Source organism: Helicoverpa zea, chromosome 27 (assembly GCF_022581195.2).
Source record: "Helicoverpa zea isolate HzStark_Cry1AcR chromosome 27, ilHelZeax1.1, whole genome shotgun sequence".
Taxonomy (NCBI): Eukaryota; Metazoa; Arthropoda; class Insecta; order Lepidoptera; family Noctuidae; genus Helicoverpa; species Helicoverpa zea.
This window is the reverse complement of record NC_061478.1, coordinates 6,354,593-6,379,443: the sequence shown is the minus strand read 5'-3', so window position 1 is coordinate 6,379,443 and position 24,851 is coordinate 6,354,593. Positions and strand designations below refer to the sequence as shown.

At 37.7% G+C, this 24,851-nt stretch overlaps 2 protein-coding genes across 2 annotated transcripts; one reads left to right on the top strand and one right to left on the bottom strand.

Moving 5' to 3' along the window:
- The first annotated feature begins 531 nt into the window (after nucleotides 1-531).
- Nucleotides 532-18,947, top strand: LOC124643401. Its single transcript, XM_047182387.1, has 6 exons — nucleotides 532-695; nucleotides 9,229-9,337; nucleotides 12,204-12,306; nucleotides 13,323-13,566; nucleotides 15,429-15,514; nucleotides 16,898-18,947. The coding sequence occupies exons 2-6, from the start codon at nucleotides 9,284-9,286 to the stop codon at nucleotides 16,993-16,995; spliced, it is 585 nt and encodes a 194-aa protein (XP_047038343.1). The 5' UTR covers nucleotides 532-695; nucleotides 9,229-9,283; the 3' UTR covers nucleotides 16,996-18,947.
- A 454-nt stretch (nucleotides 18,948-19,401) lies between these two features.
- On the bottom strand, nucleotides 19,402-20,612 carry LOC124643473. Its single transcript, XM_047182464.1, has 2 exons — nucleotides 20,320-20,612; nucleotides 19,402-19,692 (listed from the first exon to the last, which is right to left on the bottom strand). The coding sequence occupies exons 1-2, from the start codon at nucleotides 20,560-20,562 to the stop codon at nucleotides 19,402-19,404; spliced, it is 534 nt and encodes a 177-aa protein (XP_047038420.1). The 5' UTR covers nucleotides 20,563-20,612.
- Nucleotides 20,613-24,851: the final 4,239 nt, after the last annotated feature.

The window sequence follows — 24,851 nt, the reverse complement described above, 5'->3', positions numbered from 1 at the left end:
AATTTATTTTTTACCTTATCTAATAATTAACTTTTCTTCGAATTTCTTGATTACCTACTTAATTTACGATAGAAGTGTATTTTTAATTGAGCAATTAGTGAAAAAAACTTGGATAACCATGTCTTGGTAGTTAGAAATTTTGGAGAAAAAATACATGCATCTAAATGAATATTTTGGAAAAATCAAAATAAATCGCAAAAAAATATTATATAAAAATTTGAAATCATTTTCCAATCAGCCTGTACATCTTATCACTACTTTACCTTACCAATGAGTAATCTACCAACTAACATTTGCACTCAAACTAAACTAAAACCAACTCTATCAAAAAGCCATAAAGTCCACTAAGCCATAATACAGCTGTATAAAAAGTTTGTAGGCGCATGCATCACGGCCAACGTAAGCTGACCTCTCTCGTCCCCCACTCCCATACTAATTTGAACGGGCAAAGGTGAATCGCATAGAAGTGCAGAGGTCAACCAAAACTGGTCACATCGCGTTCCGATTTTGAAAACTGAATTTGTTATTCACTCGCGAAGTGGACGTCGTTCGCATCGGCCATTTTTATTTTGACGTTCTATTTTTTTAAATATTGTGTGTTTCGTTTTTGGTGGCAAAATAGTTTTTTCGTGTGTTTTATATGGATTTTGGTCGAAAAAATAGTGTTTTGAAGTGTTATATTTACGTCTAAATACGTAAGTGAGATTTTATTTATTATTTTAGCTATAAGAAGTTTAGATAATATGTATTAATGTTACTTATTTGATAAGAGTTTTTCACTTACGATATTATTTTTTATCGATTTTATAATCTGTCAACCGTTTAGTCACAACTATGTACCTACAGGGGTACCAAATTCTTGTGCAGTTGACAGATATCAATTTCCAAGGGAAAATGGAGCATTTTTTGTATTGAGTAACAGAATTGTCAACTGCACCAAAAATCGCTCAATATATAGGTAGCTATGTTCATAATTGCCAACTGCAGCTGTCATTTGAACATCTTTGGCAGTCGTTACGGGTAGTCAGAAGCCAGTAAGTCTAACAACCAGTCAAATCAAGGGGTATTGGGTTGTCCGGGTAACTGGGTTGAGGAGGTCAGATAGGCAGTCATTCGTGGCACACTGGTACTCAGCTGCATCCAGTTAGACTGGAAGCCGACCCCAAAATACATGGGAAAAGGCTCGAGAGAGAATGATGTACAGTTCAAAAGGTTCTTTTTGTTTTAATTAAACATATTAAAAACACATTAATAGTGTTTTTATCACGTTTTAAAGTTAATTACATAAGACGTCATCTTTTTAAATACCTATGTAACTAAGTAAATGTTTCTTAGTGGTTTGTAATAAACTTAAATAGGTACAGGTACATAGTTTGTGAGTCATGGAAAAACACATAAATGTAGGTATATATTACATAGATAGGTTGTTACTTAATAGTACAGTATCATATTATCCTATCTTGAATAATCATGGTTATAAACTATGGATTAATATAGAGAAGTTGTTTCCCGCGAGTTTGTCTACCTCCTTTTCTCCGCACTCGGTTAAAAAATAGCTCTTTACCGTTACAAGAGTCTCACCTATCTCTACACAATACTCCATCTCTATCGGTTCAGCCGTTTCGGAGAATCTCGAAGAGAACCGATACAAACGTACAAAATCAAACTCGGTTCATACGTTTTAATGGGAAAGCGTGAAAAACAGGTAGGTATATCGTACCTTTATTTCATGCTAGCTTCTGATAGCGGTTTCATCCGCTTTCCGAAGTTACTTCTTCCTGCGCCCGGATAAAGAGTAGCCTGTATAAGTTAATATCTGTTTCCCCGCGGTTTCACCCGTGTCCCTTTTGAACATCTGTTAGTACTGGGATATGATATAGCTTATGTTACTCAGGAAGAGTGTAGCTTTTTTTTACTAACAGTGACAAGATTTTGCAAATCGGTTCAGTAGTTTCGGACCTTTTAAGGCACAAACAAACAAAACAATGTTTCCTCTTTATAATATTAGCATAGATAACTGTCCAGTTTTATCAAAATCGATTCGGTAACTATGCGTGAAAGAGAAACAAACATACATACGATATATTGGTTACATGGTCATATGTTAATTGAGACCTATAAATTACCTCGACTAGCTCTTTCAAAAGTGACTTTGGCCAAAAATAAAACATGAATGAGTATACTAATTTAACATTTGTATAATTTTTAAAAGGAACTATAAGTAGGTAGAGCTATTTACTTACAGCCTTACTTATAAACGTGAATTAATTAATTATAAGTAATACTTAAGGGCTGTTTAAGAAAATTCTTACTTATAAACGTTGCTTAAGCATGTCTTAACTAACATTTAATCACTACTTAAGACTTTAAGTAGTGATTAGTTAAAATGTTGCTTAGAAGGTGATTAGAGATTTTATAAGTAAGGGGGTAAATGTATAAATATAATTATAAAGCTGAAAAGTCTGTTATTTTAAACTCACTAATATAGGAACCACTGGACCGATCTGGAAAATTCTTTGAGAGTTACGTAGCCTAATCATCGCGCAAGGATATAGACTACTGGTCCAATTAGAAAAAGTATTTCAGTGTTATATAGCACATTTATAGAGGAATACTATAGATTATAAGGTCATCTGTCATAAAGGTCGCCGTCGACGCTGGATGCAGGTCGCCTCCAACAGGTATCTGTGGAGATCTAAGGGGGAGGCCTATGTTCAGCAGTGGACGTCCTATGGCTGAGATGATGATGATGATGGTGATAGATTACCCTTGATCCGGGTGCGCAGAGAAGTTCCTACGGAACGAGGATGAAAAGCTAGTTCATGATAGTCATGTCTATCATTATGTAGTACTCAGCTGCATCCAGTTAGACTGGAAGCCGATCCCAACATCCATCCTCCGAGCCCTTTTCCCAAACCATGTTGGGGTCGGCTTCCAGTCTAACCGGATGCAGCTGAGTACTAGTGCTTTACAAGAAGCGACTACCCTATCTGACCTCCTCAACCCAGTAACCCGGGCAGCCCATGACCCCTTGGTGAGACTGGTGTCAAAGTTACTGGCTTCTGACTACCCGTAACGACTGCAAAGGATGTTAAATGACAGCCGGGACCTACAGTTTAACGTGCCCTCCGAAACAGTCATTGGGTCCAAGATATTATACTTGGAAAGGACATACAAACTTAGAAAAGTTGCATTGGTACTTGCCTGGCCTGGAATCGAACCCTCACACTAATACTTCAGTGTTTGACCTTTTAAGAAGAAATTATATAAAACTGCAGAAAAGTGAATTCGTCACCGATATTGACTAAAATAACATATTGAATGAATCTTACGCCTTTTCAAATGCAATACGTAAATAAATGCTTGAATAATAGTGCCTAGAATTTCAAAATATGAGGTAATGCTTAGTAAATAATGTTAGTAAACTAATAATGGTGTTATTCAGTCCTTGTCAATGAGATTTCAATGGATGATTATATCATAGGTTAGGCATAGTGACCTTAGACATAATAGGAGTTATCATTCAATCGCATCATCTGCCGAGCCTTTTCCCAACTATGTTGGGGTCGGCTTCCCCAGTAAGTCTGACACCAGTCTAGCCAAGGGGTATTGGGTTGCCCGGGTAACTGGGTTGAAGAGGTCAGATAGGCAATCACTCCTTGTAAAACACTGGTACTCAGCTGCATCCGGTGAGACTGGAAGCCGACCCCAACATAGTTGGGAAAAGGCTCGAAAGATGACGATGATGGAATTCTGAAGGTTACAAAGTTAAATATAGTAAAAAAAAGTGAATGTTATAAATACAGTTTTTGCCGTTTTTCCTATCTTATCTCTTATCATTGACGATAATGTTATCTTTGTAAGATAGTAGATAGCAATAGAATATCATTGTCCAACGTGGAGTTATTTCATTATACTTTATATTCGATAAATACTTGCTTTATTAAAATCTTTTTTTTATGACATATAGGTAACACAGTAGCTCATCCCTGCGGTGCCATCCGCATCCTGAGTGATCTACTTTCCGCACTTGGATAAAAAATATAGCCTAAGACAATAGGAACAACTAGCTTTCTTTTAGTAATTAACAAACTCACTTCAGGGGATCCAGATACATACATAAACAGTTTACTCAAATGTCAGTGGCCTTTCTTTGATGGAAAATCATCAAATGACGGCTCCGGTGCAGCGCTCGGGAGTGTCAGACTCTTACTCACTAAACCCCACCATGTTCCCTCTTAAGCCCTTTATGTACCAGCGCCGCAGTAAATCGCGCGAAAAATCCCGCAGCCCCGACAGGCTTTCTTTATCAATGGTTTTCCCTCTTGGGGTTTGCTGACTCTCTTTGCAAAGGTCAATGGCAGCTCAATTCATCATCTGCTTAGCCTTTTCTTAACTAGGTTGGGGTCGGCTTCCAGTCTAACAAAGTTTCACAGGGAGCCACTACCTACCTGACCTCCACAACCCGAGCGACCAATGGCGGTCTTTCTTAATATCTTCAAATTAGCTCCACGCGAACAAATTAATATTACCCACTCATCTACTTAGGTATCAATATAGATTTTTATCAAAAGATTTCTGGGAAATACAATGAACAGCAATAATATTGGTTATCTTTGCAAAAAAAAAAGTATGTTAATAATTTAATTGATAATGATAAATTAACAAATGAAATTATTTATCTCTACGAAACATCATACATACTTTCATAGCTTTTTTTTTAGATTACGAAATCTATGAGAATAATTATTATGACATCAGTGTTATAAAGCATTAAATCAAATTACTCAAGAGCTCGGTTTTTAACGTGTTAAGAATTTGCTCTCCTCTCCGAGCCGGTCTGTGTGAACCGACCCTATGTGCTTTTGCTAGGAAGACTAGAGCATGCACCTGCATAGTCTCAGATATTACGATCAATACATGTTTTTTATCTAAAATAGTTTTTTACTAATTTGATTAAAATCTTGATACAACGCAAAAGATCTTTTTGAAAGATAGTATAAAAAAAATCTATCTCTCAATCTTTTACGCAAATATATTTTGGTATGTCACATACAGAAGCTACCGCTTTACATAAAAGGTAAAAAAGATTATAAATATAATATATTTATTTATTATAATACGATAAGCATAATCGATCGTTCACGAATCAAGGTTAAGATAAAATTATATATTAATGCAGTTGCATATTGCATAACTTCAATATTTAGATATGCATTCTTGACTAACTTCGTAACATTCGAACAAATGATCGATCATAGTTTTAGCTGGAAACGCTGTGACGTAGTCATGGTGGCCTGGTAACCTGCACTATAAAGTCTGGAATCACCAACCCGCATTGAGCAAGTGTGGTGATTAATGCTCAATCCTTCTCCGTGTGAGAGGAGGCCTGTGCCCAGCAGTGGGACGATAAAATGGCTGTAACTGTACTGTATTGATGTAAAGCCGTGGATGACCATCTCTGTCATAATGAGTTAATCTGTGTTTCGGAAGGCACGTTCGTTACGTTTAGTCAGAAGCCAGAAAGTCTACATAACCAATCTTGACAAAGAACATCGGACTTTATCGCGGTTATATTAATATTATTCCTGATCTCTCTTCGGTGGTGTCGGATTGTCGTCCCTCGCGCTATGAGAGTGAAGCAATAGTGAGTGCACCGCAGGCCAAACAAATGCTTGTGCACTATAATATATATAATAGCTTCACGTAGGTATTATAATATTAATACGCAGCTTCATCAGACCAAACAAACTATAGTACTAACTATACCACAGTACAAAGTGACCTTGCCATGTAAAGCCCACATGAGTTCCGGATGGGTGACCACACTGCATTCAATCCATTTTATTTCGGAATTGTTATGTTACGCTTTCATTTCCGCTGAGAGAGTAATACTCGATGAAAACTATAAACTGTTGATGAGCTATAAAATAACGTTTATCTACACTTATATTGAAACTACTGGTACAAAAAAAAAAATTTCAGTGTTATAATATATTGGCCAAAAAAAAGTCGTGGTGGCCTAGTGGGCAAAGAACCAACCTCTCAAGTACGAGGGCGCGGGTTCGATTCCAGTCAGCCAAGTATCAATGCAACTTTTCTAAGTTTGGTATGTACTATCTAAGTATATCTTAGACACCAATGACTGTGTTTCGGATGGACCGTTAAACTGTAGGTCCCGGCTGTCATTGAACATCCTTGACAGTCGTTACAGGTAGCCAGAATCCAATAAGTCTGACACCAGTCTAACCAAGGGGTATTGGGTTGCCTGGGTAACTGGGTTGAGGAGGTCAAATAGGGCAGTCGCTCCTTGTAAAGCACTGGTACTCAGCTACATCCGGTTAGACTGAAGCCGACCCCAACATAGTTGGGAAAAAGGCTCGGAGGATCAATAGATATACTGGCTGAACGACGCTGGACGCAGGTAGCTTCCAACAGGTATCTGTGGAGATCTAAGGGGGAGGCCTATGTTCAGCAGTGGACGTCCTATGGCTGAGATGATGATGATGATACTGGCTGTTTGCCAGCATTTTCACCCGTGTTTCAACGGAACTTCTGCCCATACCCGGGTAAAATATATCCCGTGTTACTCGGGAAAAGTGTAACTTTCCAAGAGTGAAAGAATTTTTCATATCGGTTCTACGTATAGTTTGAAAACTTTATTTTTGTGTTTGTAGAGGAAAACTTTGTTTGTTTGCATCCTAAAGGATAATATTTAGAGTTAACGTCAGGATCGCTGTCACTCCACACCGATTCTCTCGAAATACATATAGAAAATTGCAACCTAATTGCTACCAGCTACCATTATTTGCCAACCAATTGCTACCCGCGTGGTTTTGTAGATATTTAGCATCTGAAGGTGACAACCATTCTAATATCAGGATATTAGTATAGATAGGTAGATTAGTATTGAAGACTAGGGGCGTCTTTCTATCACAATTTTTTTAATAGCTAACAAACGAACAAACTCTTTCTCTCTTTCATCTTTATAGTTGTTCAAATGCTGTTAAAAATTCAGCACATTTCATTCAAGGTTACACCACACCATAACAATTATTGCAGTCTATACAGTCACATTGTAATTTACACAAGTGTTTTTTATTTGTCCACTGTCTTCAAAACGAAAATGAAAATAATGCGAAGTACAGTAGACTGCGCATCAGTGGTAACTGTCATGCACCTTAACTCAATAGTAATAAGTACGATTTTCCTATAAAACTGTTACCACTGACCTGAAGTTGACTGTACCCACACAATGTACACTAAACAGTCGGCCAACAGTTGACCCAATGGGTGGCAAAAATTGTATTAAGGAAATCTTGATTCCAATCAAAGTTTTCAGTCAGACTATACCGGCCAAATACCTGATCTTTGTAATGTGCGTGCTGCCATTCATCTTCTGGTCTACAAAGACTTGCAGTGTGCAACCTCACTCTTAGTTTTCAAAATTAAGCAAAATAAAACAAAAGTAAAAGGCCGATTTCGGCCACGGCGGCTGTTCTGATATAAGGAGATCAGCCAGTTGCGCAGGACAATATAGGTAGTGCACAAGCATTTGCACAGACACAGGTTCACTCTCTATTTTTTCACTCGCATAGCGCGATGGGACGGCAATCCAACCTATCTGGAGAGAGATCACAAGCAGGACCGACATTTACCTCCGATGCACGGGTGTATTAATCACCAACTTCCAGGCCCCGGGCTACTTTGTGAAAGTTTCTAAAACCCACAAAGTGATTTCGTCCGTCCCGGGAATCGAACCCAAGACCTCGTGCTTATCAGCCGCGCTTGCGACGGCTAGACCAACGAGGCAGTTAAAAAAAACAGAAATACTTAATCAAATCTTGATGCGTTCATGCACCTGTTATGTTATTTTGTAACAAGGGGTCTCAGTTTAGAGGAAACAGCTGTTTCGGCCGTTACGAAATAAGACAGGTGTTAACAAAGTGCGTAGACGCATGTTTTGTTGTTATTTTCGAATTATTTTCTTTGGAAACTAGGTACATAATATCTTTAGATTCCTATCTATCTATCTATTTCGGAGGGCACGTTAACTGTAGGTCCCGACTGTCATTTAACATCCTTGGCAGTCGTTACGGGTAGTCAGAAGCCAACCGCAGTAAGTCTGACACCAGTCTTACCTATGGGTATTTTGTTGCCCGGGTAACTGACTTGAGGAGGTCAAGTGGGCAGTCGCTCCTTGTAGCACACTGGTACTCAGCTGCATCCGGTTAGACTGGAAGCCGCCCCAACATAGTTGTAAGAAATCCATATCTACAGATGATGATAATAATTAATTTTAAAGGCAAATTGCTACTCTTTTTGCTCGCAGACAAGTTTAACATAAAAATAATTATATATGATGTATACTGAAGTAAGTAAGTAAATATTGTATGACAAACATTTCACTCAAATATTCAAGGTAATGTTATCAGCTTTTATCAGTGACGACGTGTTCAAACGTTTATTAATGCATCGTTGTAACTAAAACACACCGTTTTAAAATCCAATTTTACATCACTAACTCATTAAAATAAAAAAAGCGGCCAAGTGCGAGTCGGACTCGCGCACGAAGGGTTCCGTACCATTAATCATAAAACGGGCAAAACAATCACGTTTGTTGTTATTTAATTCTAGTTTTCAGTATTTTTTGTTAAAGCGGCAACAAAAATACATCATCTGTGAAAATTTCAGCTCTCTAACTATCACGGTTCATGAGAGCCTGTTGACGGACTAACGGACGGACAGAGGAGCGAAAACAATAGGGTCCCGTTTTATCCTTTGGGTACGGAACCCTAAACACATCTTACTCGTCTGTCTGTTTTCATGGCAACATAATTATATAAAAAGGAATCTTAGCGTCTGTTTGATCGTAATGAACTCGAAAGGTACTGCATAGATGCTGTAGTTTTCATCAGTAGATAGTAGGATTGGGGGAGAAGATTTTACTATATAATTTACTAGTTGTTTGATAGATAGCAGGTTTAGGGGAGGATTTTAATCTATGATTGACTAGCTATTTGTTTGTATATTTGAAAAATAAAAACTTTTTATTCACAAAATATTTACATTAATTGAAAAAAAAAATAGCTCCTATTTACCACGGCTTTACCTGCATCCCGTGAAAACTACTTCGTACAAAATATATAGCCTTGTTACTCGGGTATAATGTAGCTTCTTTATTTATAAAGATCGTATTTTATTACATTTTTGTTTTATTTGTTTCAGGTACAAAATGTTATGAAAAAATCTAGACTGAAAAGTGATGTGAAAATCCAGCACAATGTCTGAAAAAGAAGGACCAGTAACCGTTGAAGATCTGCCTATGTCATTTCAAGTAAGTAAATGGTATTATACATTTTTGCTTCTATGATTTTTAGTTGCATTTCCTGCAGTGAAAAATAAGCGTCTTTGGGGTTTTTATTTGTAAAATTGAGAAAAATACAAATTTTCAGCCGACTTTAAATAAATCGTTTTTTATTTTTAATTAATACCAGCTGATCCTGAACTTCGTGTCGTTCAAACCTTCCCTGGACCTACAAACATTTTAAAACCAAAATCAGCTTAATCGGCCCAGCCGTTCTCGAGTTTTTATCAGACTAACGAACAACAATTCATTTTTATTTATATAGATAAGCTTCCGCCAGCATTTTCACCCGCATCCCATAGGAGCTTCTGAACGAATCCGGATAAGAAGTAGCCAATAGCCTTCCTCGATAAATGGGCTATCTTACACTGAATTATTTTTCAACTGGACCTCAATCCTATCCAAGGATAGTGACCAATTTATAAACATGGTTTGGCATGACGTGTCTACGTACAAATTGCAAGTAATAAAGCTAATTGTGTCAATATATTTGACCGTAGCTGACTCTTTAATATGTTACTTCACATAATTCCATCCATCCTCCGAGCCTTTTTCCCAATCATGTTGGGGTCGGCTTCCAGTCTAACCGGATTCAGCTGAGTACCAGTGCTTTACAAGAAGCGACTGCCTATCTGACCTCCTCAACCCAGTTACCCGGGCAACCCGATACCCCTTGGTTAGACTGGTGTCAGACTTACTTCACATAATTATATGAACATAAATTAACCCTCAATCAGTCAGTTTTCACTTCAGTTTTTTTCACCTAAGCATATCAAACCTGATTTTTTGTTCCATTCTTTAATTGTTTGTATCCAGCCAAAGGAAAGTAGTTCCCTCAGGACGCGGGTGAAACCAACAGAAAAAGATTTACAAAATCAAAGTATCCTCATATTTTTGCCACCCATTCGAGTAAAATGCTAAACGGATGATGAGCAAACATCCTAAACCCAACTACCCGTGACATACATTCAGACACACTAAGAGTTAACACACTGCAAACTTTTAGTCGGCCGATAGTTTGTTTGGGCTCATAAATCAGTATGAAGATGAATGGTAGTACGCACATTACAAAGATCTGGTGTTTAGCTGGTATCAGAGTGGCTGAAGACTTTGATTGGAATCAAGATTGAATTTCGTTCGTTCTTGTTCTTATTTATGTTTGTAAATAATGTAGTTTTTTTAATAGAATTAGTTTAAGTTCTTAGATGTCGCATTAGGGTAAAACCTATAACGATATTATGAGATGATGTAAATAAATAAAATATCCTACTATCCTACTTCCTACTGATTTTATAAATGTGAGAGTTTGTGAGATTGTATGGATGTACCTATCTTTGTTATTCTTTCACGCAAAAACGACTGGACCGCACCGATTTAGTTGAAATTTGGTATGTAGATAGGTGATACCCTGGATAAACACATAGGCTACTTTTTATCAACACACCACGCGGGCGAAGCCGTGTGCGGAAGCTAGTTCGTAATATATTGAATAGGCATGTATTTGTATTAATAGGAATTTAACATAAACGATGAAGCAATTTGCATAAAAAAATAAATGAATGTTCAAGATTTTATTTTAAAAAAATTGACAACCATCAGGTCAGTAATCGGCCGACTACTTAGTCTGTAGTCTGTTTGTACTCTAATTCACCGTTAATCATTATGCATATGCTGCGAGTGACGTCACATCCGCTTGTTACAATATGGCGTACGTTTCAAATGAGTCCGGCTGTGTGGAATAGATTTGGTGTTTGTGATAATGTATTATGTACTCTGATAGTGTAGTAAACTTTTGGGCCAGCTAAAATTATCAGATTGAAGAAGAGAGAATTCCAAAATTGGATCCAAATAATTTCCAAAATACAAATATAATTGAAAATGTGTAATCTTACGAACAGATCAAGCTATGTTTTGTTATAATCACGATCTGATTTCGTGTGAGTGCACAAGCATTTGCTTGGACTGCGGTGCACTCACTGTTCCTTCACTCTCATAGCGCGATGCGACGACAATCCGACACCACCGGAGAGAGATCACAAGCAGGACCGATATTAACACAGTGGTGTATCAATCACCAACTTCCAGGCTGCTTTCAAATTTCTTAAAACCACTGACCTATTTCGGTCTAACCTGAAATCAACATGCATGTACATCAGTCGTACTAGCAGCTACTAAACAAACAGGGCATTATTATTATATACTAGCTTCTGCCAGCGGTTTCACCCGCATCCCGTGGGAACTACTTCCCGTACCGGGATAAAAAGTAGCCTATAGCCTTCCTCGATAAATGGGCTATCTAACACTGAAAGAATTTTTCAAATCGGACTAGTAGTTCCTGAGATTAGCGCGTTCAAACAAACAAACATACAAACAAACAAACAAACTCTTCAGCTTTTTAATATTAGTATAGATAAGTAAAGTAATAATGTCTAGCAATAACTAACAGTGATTTAGTGAAATCGCTGACAAACTACGTGCCAATACTAAAGTTAATTAGTAATTAATAAATAACTCACGTTTATACAATAAAATAAAATGAAAGTGAAAACGCTTGGCTATCGACAAACGCATTCAAGACCACAGAACACAAATCATTCAACATCATTGACAGTCGTTACGGGTAGTCAGAAGCCAGTAAGTCTGACAACCAGTCTTAAAGGGTACTGGGTTGACTGAGTAACTGGGTTGAGGAGCTCAGATAGGGCAGTCGCTCCTTGTGGCACACTGGTACTCAGCTGCATCCTGTTAGACTGGAAGCCGACCCCAACATAGTTGGGTAAAGACTCGGGAGATGATGATGCAGTATGTAATAAAATCTATGTTTCTGAATTTCCAGGTGAAATACTTAGGCCAGAGTGATGCACGAGGACTTTGGGGTATCAAGCATACGAGGAAACCTGTGGATCAGATGGTTGCAGTTGCCAAGGCACTTCCACCAGGTTGGTAACAATTTCTATATTCAAAATCTGTGTAATATTTTGATTATCTATCTGGTCTAAAGTCCAGGTTTCCTCAAGATTTCTTTTATCTTTATTCAGCATTAGCTGTTTTCCGCGTCCTGAGGATATTTCTTCTCGTTATTGTTACTGTTACAGCCTTTTTAACGTCCCACTGCTGGGCTCAGACCTCCTCTCACATGGAGAAGGACTCTCGTACCCGGACAAAATATAGCCTATATTACTGGGAGACAGTGTAGCTTTCCAGCAGTGAGAGAATTTTCAAACTCTAAAGACTCCGAAACTAGAGTCTCGTTTCGGAGGGGGCTCACGCTTCGGGTCCTTTAGGGCACAAACAAACAAACAATTTATATTTATCCTCACCAGTTCAATAGTAACTTATATGTACTTCTGATACAAAAACTACATCAGCATCCTCCGAGCCTTTTTCCCAAACTATGTTGGGGTCGGCTTCCAGTCTAAACGGATGTAGCTGAGTACTAGTGCTTTACAAGGAGCGACTGCCCTGCCTGACCTCCTCAACCCAGTTACCCGGGCAACCCAATACCCCTTGGTTAGACTGGTGTCAGACTTACTGGCTTCTGACTACCCGTAACGACTGCCAAGGATGTTCTATGACAGCCGGGACCTACAGTTTAACGTGCCATCCGAAACACAGTCATTGGTGTCTAAGATATACTTAGAAAGTACATACAAACTTAGAAAAGTTGCATTGGTACTTGCCTGACCTGGAATCGAACCCGCGCCCTCATACTCGAGAGGTTGGTTCTTTGCCCACTAGGCCACCACGACTTCAAACTACAAACTACAAAAACTACATATGTATAATAATATGTATTACTATCAAAGTCCATGAAAATCCCTCCCCCCACTATAATAGTTTTTACGTGAAACAGTAACAAACATACATAAATATCGCATCCCATCTTACGAAATTCATTTAACATTAGAATAGAATCCAATAAATTATTTTTAACTGGTTTTTAATTTATTTCCAGGCCAAATCCTCCCTATAGTGAAACTCACAATCACAGTCGACGGCGTTCACTTGGAAACTATCAACCACGGAGCCAGCCGTGATGAGTTTGAGCATATGACAGTATTCTTCAACATAGAGTCTATATCCTATGGGGTCCAAGACTTGGTATATACGAGGGTGTTTTCCATGATAATTGTTAAGGATAATGCTGATGTTAAAGGATTGAATCCGTTTGAGTGTCATGCGTTCGTTTGTGAGTCGAGGTAAGATTTTTTTTACTTTTTTTTAGTAAGTATAGTATTAGGCTGTGCCCTATAGGGTCCATATTGTTTTTTCTAAACTATAAACCTACCTGTATAACAAATGGAATCATCATCATCATCTCAGCCATAGGACGTCCACTGCTGAACATAGGCCTCCCCCTTAGATCTCCACAGATACCTGTTGGAGGCGACCTGCATCAAGCGTCTCCGGCGACCTTTATAAGGTCGTCTGTCCACCTTGTTGGTGGACGTCCTACGCTGCGCTTGCCAGTCCGTGGTCTAACATATGGCATGCTTATAAAGAATTGAGTATTGACTTTCATAACTGGGCTATCTAACACTGAAAGAATTTTTCAAATCAGTTTAGTAGTTCCAGAGCAATTGAAACACTAAAATAAACAGAAATGGCCTCCCGGTCTGCGATGAAATTACATCAAAGTCGGTTCAGCCATTTCAAAAAAACGGCTAATATAATAAACATCACTTTGTTTATTTCTTATGCTAAGTTATATAATAGTCGATTTTAATTACAACGTTAGTATTTATAAACTTATAAAACATATTGTTATGCCATTTCCGTATGAACGACGTAACAAAATTCGTAGCGAATTAAATTAAGTGAAAAAAAGTTAAGATTACACACTTGAATTGACCAATAGTGATTCTAAAATGTCAAGATAAACATATGTCAAAATGTTACAAAATATCTTCCATGTATCATCTATTAGGAATTTCATAATATTAAAGCACCCACACACTGAAAACTTTTAGTCGGCCGATAGTTTGTTTGGGCTCATAAATCAGTATAAAGATCAGGTATTTAGCCGGTATCAGACTGGAAGAAAACTTTGATTGGAATCAAGATTTTCTTTAAAAAATATATCTTAATATATCGGATGTGTCGTACTCAATCACATTAAATCCTAAAAAATACCTAATCCATTCACCGTTTGGCCACAGGAGTCATTTTTCGTTTTTATAATTTATAACATCATGTGCAAAGCAGAGATAAAGTTGGGAGTATCAATATTTGAGAATGTTTTGACCAGTTGACAGCAGTCAGTTTTCAAGGGAGAACTTTGTTTGAAAAAATATTTTTTTATTTTTATTTATTACTTATTTTATTTTTTTCTATGTGCTGCGTATTTAATTTGATGTGATTAGATACGACACACTGTATTATAAAAATCTGGTCAACTATCGGCCGACTTTTCAGTTTGCAGTATGCGATACTTTAAGTCTCATCTGGTAGGAATTTCATAATATCGATATAGTTTATATATCTTTAAATATTGAGGTCAAAGAATATTATATCGGTTCTAGAGAATAAACAGTTTTTGTTGACTTGTAATACTTGGTTCAGATAAGAATGATAAGATTCAGATAGATTGATAGATAAATCTAAGGAATTTCGTATTTTCCCACAAGATTCAAGGCTATTTAAAATGTCATCTGCGGACCCATTTCTCAACTAAGTTGGGGTCGGCTTCCAGTCTAACTGGATGCAGCTGAGTACCAGCGTGCCACAAAGAGCGACTGCCTATCTGATCTCCTCAACCCAGTTACCTGGGAAACTCGATACTTAGGTACCCCTCGGTAAGACTGGTTGTCAGACCATGCGTACAATCATAACGATTTTCCCAGTGTTTCGGAAAGCACGTTGGTCCCGTCTATCATTTGAATATCTTCGGCAGTCTAGCAACATTCTCTAGGCACATTGGTACTGCAGTTGCATCATCTCAGATGCAGATGCAGTTATAATGAAAGCTGACCCAAAAGTATTTGGGAAAAAGCTAAACAGATGGAAATTACACCTTAAATTATATTTATATAATATTTAATTTTATATTCCAATTTTTCAGAAATGCTGCAAGACGCCTCACGTACTCATTAGCGGCTGCATTCCAAGATTATTCTAGAAGGGTGAAAGAAATGCAAGCCAATGCAGGTGAGATTACTAGTATTACTATTTCTTATCCAGCTTCCATGATGAAAGTGATGAATCTGTGATTTTTGACGAGTCTTAGACCAAGGGTATGAGGTTACCCAAGTGAGTTGAGGAGTGGGTTGAGGAGGTCAGATAGGCAGTCGCTTCTTGTAAAACACTGGCACCCCTGGTTTCCAAGAGGATTATTGAGCACTGATTCTGTTGCCCCGCGGTATCACCCGCGTCCCGTGGGACTACTCCCCAGAACTAGATCAAATATAGCCTATTTTACTCGGGAGAAGTGTATATTGCCAACAGATGAACAGGAAAGAATATAGAACAGAAGTATGATTGTGTTCGCACATTTTGGAAATGTTCGCACGCAATGTGTTACTGTTTGCAAGAACGAGTAGGCTGGACACTGGCTTATTATACATTGATGGAATTTAACTTCTACACTTTCTATTACTAAGCTGTCTGTCTGTATTTTTGGACCATTTGTAACGTACTATTTAGGTACTATGTAATGTATTTCATGCAATATAACACTTATATTTTTGTCACCTATTATCTGTTTTGTCCTCTTAATGCTACTAAAATGCTCCACAGGTGAAAACTGGCCGTCACCCTGGCATATCCTACAGCGGAAGGTGACAGGGTGACTCTCCTACCCGGAACCTATCAAGTAAACCGTGATTGGGTTACAATATTCTTCTAAGTCATGACTTTTGACGTTTCTTTGGTCTTTTGGTCTTCAAATTGTATCGTCGATGTTATTTTTAACCAACTTCCCAAAAAGGAGGTGGTTCTCAATTCGTCAGAATCTTCTTTTGATGTATGCGTTGTTGTTCTGTAATGGTCTTCACTTAATATTCTTCTTCTGTTGTATTCGTGTCGGTCAATGAATGGTATATTTGGTCTTCTGAAACTATTTGTGTCTCCTATTATTCGATTTCTTGATGTTTATTTGGCTTAACTTTCTGTCTCTCTAGTCTCTTACATAAGAAGCACTTTTTAATAGACTACCAAGGTTTTGGTGATCGGTCCTTGGATGTGACGATATTATTATGATGAATTCCTCCATATTTCGGAAGGCACGGGGACCCTAGCTGTCGTTTGAACATCTTCTCGTTATGGGTAGCCAGAGGTCAGAAAGTCTGACAACCAGTCGTAACGAGTGGTAACAAGTTGCCTGCATAACTGAGTCGAGGAGGTCTGAGTCAGATAGGCAGTCGCTCCATGTGGCACACTAGTAGTCAACTGGTACCAGTTAAAACTGGAAGCTTAACCCAACATAATTTGGGAAAAGACTAGGCAGATGATAATGAGATCTCAAGCAAGCATATCCACAAATATCCATACCAATTTCATAGTACTAATAAATATTTTTTTCCTTAATTTCAGAGTACGATGAGAGCAAAGCGCCGAGTCCTAAAAAGAAGTTTGCTATCGACCTTCGAACCCCCGAAGAGATTGAGGCTGAACTGGAAACGGAGGCGTGATAGGTATATTTTTTAAGACTGAGAGCTCTGCGTCATTAGGACGCCAATGGCGACGTCGCCGGCTACGTATCCAAGCAATTAATATTGAAATGTATGGTACCTAACTCACTTGGCGACGGTTTGGCAACGTCACCAAATTGGAAGCGTGGCCACGAGCTACACTTCTCTACACGGCTTTTGGATACTCTGGCAGCTTGGCGACGATGCCACGGTTGCCACTATAATGTACACGGCGATTTCTTCAGTGACAACATAAACAATGGACTATCGAGACGCCATGGCCACTCGACTTAGCGTCTTTTGGATGCCAAAAGTAGCCAGGCCTACGCCGTTGGCGACGTCACCATGGCGTCTTAATGAAGCAGAGCTCTTAGCTTACTTAAGTGCGTCTACACGGTGCCTGTAGCTGGAGCAAGTTAACATGCGCAAGTGACAAGTGACAAGAGCACGCGGGTGTGTATTTGCTTTGGTACTTGCGCAAGTCGCTGGACCCGCACGTTTTTAATGCATGTAACCTGCGCATGTGCCTCAACATGCGCAAGCTACTTGCACCGTGTAGACGCACCCTAAGTAGAATTAGCAACAATAGTTGGTTAACTCAATCATCATCTTAGCCTAGCCTTTTCCCAACTATGTTGGAGTCGGCTTCCAGTCTAACCGGATGCAACTGAGTGCATATCATTGTTTTGTAAAATTGATTGTTTTAGTACGCTCTACTCTTGTTGCTGACTGTATCATGTAAAAAATAAGGCTATATTTTGTATAGATATCTATCACGTAAAATAGTTATGTATATCTAATCATATCAATGGTATTGTTGTTTATTTTTGTCCTAAATATCATTTAATCGTCATGATTTTTTGCGCACAATAATTAATTTAAGAAAATACACTGGCTGTAAAATTACTTACAGCAACATACTAGTAGCGCCATCTATTATGTATGTTTTGAAACTGTCATCGTAGTTACGTTTTTACTCACTAGATGGCATTAAACGTCACTTTATTTTAATATTTTATGCTTTGCTCGTGAAAAAATGTAACATTCCAATAGAATATAGAAAAAGTATTGAATAGAATTACTTAATATATTGATTGAATAGTTATCAAATTAAGTATTTACACTATATATATTTTGCACAAGAGGCTAAATACCTGTTTAGTTTTTAGCGAATATTTTTTCTGGGGGCAACGAAAATATGATGTGTGGCTACGGAATAAAATGGGTCTTTTTTGGAAATTCTTTATTTTTGAATAAATATAAGTTGAATAAAGTAATTTAAAAATTTTGAAAATGTCTCTCGCTGCCCACAGCTAAAATAATTGTTATTTAGAATGTAAATAAGCTTATTAAGTATTTGCTTATGTAATAAATAAGAACCAAAATCGACATTCCTGGCGAAATCTTGACTTAAGTAAAAAATACGGTATTAGGTATTAAGATATTATTATCTAAATCCGAGCCAAAAACTATTTTTGTAAGAATATTGAAAAATATTCATTGTTGTTTCAAAATGTTTTTGTTTATATTTTTTCAAAAAAATGTAGAACTATAGGGGATGACCATAGAGAGAGAACCGTATAGATGAACTACCTATCTAAGATTTTTTTTCAGTTCAAAATATGTAGTTGAAATCAGAATTCTCAACGGTTTCGAATGTTTTGTGCAATTGACAGCTGTCAGTTTGACAGAGACTGTCAACTGCACCAAAAAACCGCTGGTACTTCGAATAATTCTGCTTTTGGCTTTTTATTTTCAACTAATTTCAGTCCGAATAAAAGTATATTATTTAATAATTTGTAATGTTACCTCAAGATTTTTGATAAATAGTGACTAGTTTAAAGTTTTGTATACCAAAATAATAATTTATGTGATTTTAGAATTAAATAGATTGTTTCATAATTATCTTTAAGTTAATAATTATAATTGTTTATAATAAAGTTTGTTGTGAATTTGTTGGTTTACTTATATTTTTCACTACTTTTCACCAGCTGTACTTACCTGCGTCCTGTGGGAACTAATCCGCACACCCGGATAAAAGCAACCTTTTATCATCATCATCATCTTCCGAGCCTTTTCCCAACTATGTTGGGGTCGGCTTCCAGTCTAACCGGATGTAGCTGAGTACCAGTGTTTACAAGGAGAGACAGCCTATCTGACCTCCTCAATCCAGTTACTCGGGCAACCCAATACCCTGTTGTAAGGCTGGTGTCAGACTTACTGGCTTCAGACTACCCGTAACGACTGCCAAGGATGTTCAATGACAGCCGGGACCTACAGTTTAACGTGCCATCCGAAACACAGTCATCGGTGTCTTAGATATACTTAGAAAGTACATACAAACTTAGAAAAGGCATTGGTACTTGCCTGACCTGGGATCGAACCCCATCGAAATAAAACGCAAATCTATTTAACAAATTTATTATAATCGGCCAATATTTGCATAATAAACATCATTTCTTCCAAAGTTTTTTTCGAATCTTTCTTATTTTTCTTCATATACTCAATATAGTCGCGTTCCAAGCCATTCTTAGTACTTTCTTCGATCAAAGTGAAAAACCTTAGTACTGTCATATGGAGTAATATCTCTAGAATTTCCTTGTCATCTGTACTTATGTACAATTCTTTCAAATTCTTAAACCAATGCTGTTTTTTGTATTTAGTTATTTTAGCTATGTTTCTTATCGCGTCGTGTAACTGAAAAAAAATTGTGACTTGTTATATCTGACGAGCCTTTTCCCTAACTATGTTGGGGTCGGCTTCCAGTCTAACTGGATGCAGCTGAGCACCAATGAGCCATATGACCGACTACCTGAGGCTCAATTCTGCTAATTTAATAATCTGTATCTCTATAGCAGTTTCAACCTTACCGGGAATTCTGCTACTAATATAAGACCAATCGATTTCCAATGGCTTGGTCTGTCAAAAGCCTATAGGGTAGTCTGCTCTACAAAAGTGTTGCAATCGTAAATCATTTATTGAATCACAGAAAAGGATAAGAACGTTTATTTAAAACAAAAAATTGGGGAATGCCACATAGGTATGCTTCGAGCGTAATTGAGTCTTGATTGAATTTCAGTAAGATATCAATCGTAAGTCGACTAAGTAAAATTAGCAGAATCAAGCCCCGGGATTCGGCGGGGCCTGCGGGGTTGTTCGCGCGAGTTACCGCGGCCCTGGTACATAAAAGGCCTACGACGGAACACGACGGTTTTTACACAGTAAGAGTCTGACACTCCCTCACCGCTGCTAACCCACAGCGGGTAGATCATTTGATGATTTTTGACGTCTTTAAAAAAAAGCCTCGTGATTTACACTACTTACATCAAACACAGCATCTTCGATATTCATCAGAAACTTATTTAAACTCTTCAAAGCCCCATCTTCATTGACATCAGGTACCTCTCTTCTCAAATACAACCAGACTCTATTCATCAGGCCTTTTTGCTTTAACAGTCGTTTCTTCTTCTTCTTATTCTTATTCTTTGGCAGAAGTTTCTTACGCAGTTGAGAGTCAAAATCGTTCGCTTGGAGCACTTCGGAAGATAGTTTGTGTAAGAAGAGCATGTATTTTAAGATTTCTAAGTCCGCTGGGTGGACTTTTTCGTTGTTTGTTACGAGAGAACTGAAAATAAGGTAGTATTTATCAACTTTTTTCCAACCTGAATTTTGATGATAAATCAAACTTGGTGTTAACTTGGGTAAACCCAACTTACACCATGATGGCAAAGTGTGTGCTAAGTATGTATGAATGTAGATAGATGGAGAGGAAGAGGAATACCTAAGAAAAGATGGATGGATTGCCTGAAAGATGACATGAATAGGAAGGGAGTGAGTGTCAGTATTATGAGTGACAGGGAAAAATGGAAGAGGATGACATATTGCGCCGACCCCAAATAAAATTGGGAACAGGGCAGGAGGAACTAAGTAAGTTTTGATGCTTTACCGAGGTTAACACCATAATATGGGGCGTGATCTTATCATAGAGTAATTTTTGATGTCTTCCATAGATGTACAAATGACATCCGGGACCTACAGTTTCATTACAACACTAACTTTATGAACTTCAAACCTTTGACTTTGACTGGAGGCTTATTACAATCAAAATAACAAGGCAATACAAGAACCATTTCACTTACGTTAATTCAAACATTTTCTGCAACCCCGACTGAACGTCCACTGTCGTTCCCAACCAATCATATTGTGTTAACGCATTGTTATCCATCGATATCATATCTTTTAAAACTTTCAAATACACGCTGACTCTCTCATCATCATTCCTTCTGTTAATCAATTTCATCTCCACGTGATCATTTTTTTGCAGATCAATATTTTCTGCTTTCTCAACTTTGGTCTCATCTTTTATCATTTCGACATTATTTATTTGAGCTAAAGGAATTGGAGACACTTCTACTTGTCTCAAACCTTGCTTATTCGGTTCTGTTGCTGAGTTTATCATCATATTAGCAGTCCTTATCTTGTCTAGTTCTGTAGAAGCCAATATTTCGGAAATTTTTGATTCTGTAATGTCAATCATTTTGGCAGCCGGCGGGAGTGGGGTGGCAGGCTGTAATTGTAATTCTGCGTTTTCCTTCTTCGCTTTTTCATCTATATATTTCAATACGTTTGTTTTAAAATCTTCGTCCATTATAAATAATTCTTTAGGAACGTTCACATCTTTTGAATTACCTCCTTTCTGTTCGTTTTGCTTGTTTTCTCTGCCAAAATAATAGTCTATGGCTATGTTCTGTTCTGGAAGTTGGTTTTTGCTTTTTGTTTTTTCGTGTGTTGGATATTCGTCCTCGTAATCAATACGTAAAACATGTTTTTTCTCTGGTTGAGTTGAATCTGATTCTTTCGTCTCTTTGTCTAGGAGTCCAAAAGATTTTTGATGAAACAGTATATTCCTGACCGCTCTAACGTGGTCTTTTAAATTCCCTTCTGAAAGGCTATGAACTGGATGAACCTTTTCATTGGTATTTGGGAATTCTCCTTTATTCGTTTTCTGTTCATCTATGCTAACTCTTCCGTAATAATAATCTGAATCTAAATAATCATCTTGATTTACTTTAATGCGCTTTTTAATTGTTTGTACTCTATTTAACTGTGGTTGTTTGTGTATACTCTGAGAAGTTTTCTGTTGGCTACCAAATTTCTTTCTTAGGTCATCAAATGCTGTGTCTGTGTATTGCATATCTACTGGATTTGATACAAAATTCTGTTGTGGTATGTTGTCACTGTCTAGTAAACCGAATGGGCTTGCGATTTCTGGACTTGCATCATTCTCGTTTGGTCCTCGACGGTTTTGAGGATTGAAGTAAGCGTTAGAAGCAGAATAAGTGTATACTGGTACATAGTAAGGTTGTTCTGAGGCTGTGTCTTCTTCATGGACGAAGGGTGATTTGCCAGCCGCTGTGGAAATATTAGAATGATGTATAATGGCGTCCAAGGCCGATTTCGGCTACGGCGTCTGCTCTCATGTAAGGAGATCAGCCAGCTTCGCAGGACATACATATTACAGTGCACGAACATTTGCGCAGACACAAGTGCACTCACTATTCTTTCACTCTCATAGCCCGATGAGACGGCAATCCGAATCGATCGGAGAGATATCAGGCGCAGGACCGACATTTGCGTGCTCTCCGTTGCACGAGTGTCAACTCACCAACTTCCAGACTACGGGCTGCTTTGTGAAAGTTTCTAAAACCCACAAAACCATTTCGGCCTGACCCAGGAATCGAACCCGAGACCTCGTACACAGCAGTTATCTTTATACCAATTTTGACTATCTACGTACGTGCCGGTTTTTATTTAAATCGGGTCTTCAGTTTTGATATGAAAGAACGACAGCGAAATTATTTACACAGTTATCATCATGATCTCCCGAGCCTTTTTCCCAAGTATGTTGGGGTCGACTTCCATTCTAACCGGATTATATTTATAATCTACATCCCTACTTTATATTATATATGCGAAAGTCTCTCTGTCTCTCTCTGTCTGTCTATCTGTCTGTTACGCTTTCACGTCTGACCCACAGAACTGATTTTAATAAAATTTGGTACAGAGATAGAGTTGACCTTGAGGAAGAACATAGGATAGTTTTTATCCCGGACTTTTGAAGAATTCTCTTGGAAACGCGATATAACCGAATTCTACGCGGTCGAAGCCGCGGGCGGAAGCTATGTAGTATTAGAATAAATGAACTTACGAATTTCATAAACTTGATACTCCTTCCCTTTTTTAACTTTGTAGTTATTGTCGTAATACGCTTTCTGTAGTTCAATGAAATTTTTATTAGAAGCTTCTTTTTCTAATTCTTCTTTTATCTTCTGTCCTTTAGGTCCAACAATATATTTTTCCACTTTATGATATACGAATTTGGGTTTAGCAGTTTTAGCTTTTGCAAACCTGAATGGTTTTGGAGTTTTCTTTTTAGTATCCTTAGGGCGATCTTTAATATTTACTGTCTTCTTTTTATAAAGATTCTTTATTAGTATTGGTTTTCTTCTAGGAGCTGATGTAAAATCTTTTACAACAATACCATCGTTGAGGGGTATGAAAATACTATGTGTTGTCTCTTCAGGACTATCAGTAACTGTAGTACTTTCTGTAGTTTTCGTAGTTTCTGTTGATTCTGTAGATTCTGAAGTTTCTGTAGATTCTGAAGTTTCTGTAGGTTCTGTAGTAGTAGTCGTAGTTTTTGTTTTATTTTTTTTAGCTTTTTTAGGTTTAACAGTGGTTTTAATTGCCGCTGTAGTTTCTTCGTCTGTCATAGTTGATGTTAAAGTGCTTTCTGTATTTAATTCTGCTGTTGTAACTATTTCATCTTCTGTAATTTCAATTTCAGCGCTGGTTGTTGATGCTTCACTTGTTGTTACTGTTGTAGTGCTCTTTACTGGTACGGTTGTAGTACTTTGTGCTGTTGTTGTGGTACTTTGTGCTGTTGTGGTACTTTCTGCTGTTGTACTTTCTGCTGTTGTTGTGGTACTTTGTGCTGTTGTGGTACTTTCTGTTGTTGTGGTACTTTCTGCTGTTGTAGTTGTAGTTTCTGGTGTTTCAGTTGTACTTTCTGCTGCTGTGGTACTTTCTGCTGTTGTAGTTGTACTTTCTGTTGTTGTTGGTATACTTTCTGTTGCTTCATTCTCTGTTACGTTACTAACAGCAGTTGTAGCCTCTACATTATCTATCGTGACATTGAGTAATTCAGACTTATTACTTATTGATTCCATGTCGAATAAAGAAGTAGTTTCAACAGTACTCGTTGTTGTTTCTGGTGGACTAGGTTCATCGTTAGACCTGCGTGCAAAAGGATCGTCTAAACCTTTGACTGACATAGCTTCTCCATCAGATTCAGCAGAATTACTTCGTCTTTCTGGTACTTTAGGACTATTTAAATTGTTTCCCGGTTGTACTCTTTCCAAAATTTCAGCCGTATTCTCATCGTTCTTATTAATAGCATCATTTGGTATAGATCTTTTTATTATAGGAGCTTCATCATTTATAATTTCTACATGAATAGAATGTTCGTCTTCTAAACCGATATCTCTTCTATCATTGCGTAATGTCAGATCAACTGCATCTTGATCAGGCTCTTCAAGAGTTGCCATTTTTTCAGTTCCCAAAGGTTTGACGCCTAGTTCTTTCTCATTGGATTTATCTTTTAAATCTTCAGCCTTACTTCTTCTGATTTTATCGGTTTCTTCTTTAAGAATATTTTTGATGTATTCATTGTGTTTCTCCAGATCTTCATCTTGCTGTTCTCCACTTTTAGCGTTTTGTTTATCCTCTTGACTCTGCACATCTTTAAGTATCCTCCTCGCTACTCTTTCTAAGAACTCCCTCTTTTCATCATCTGG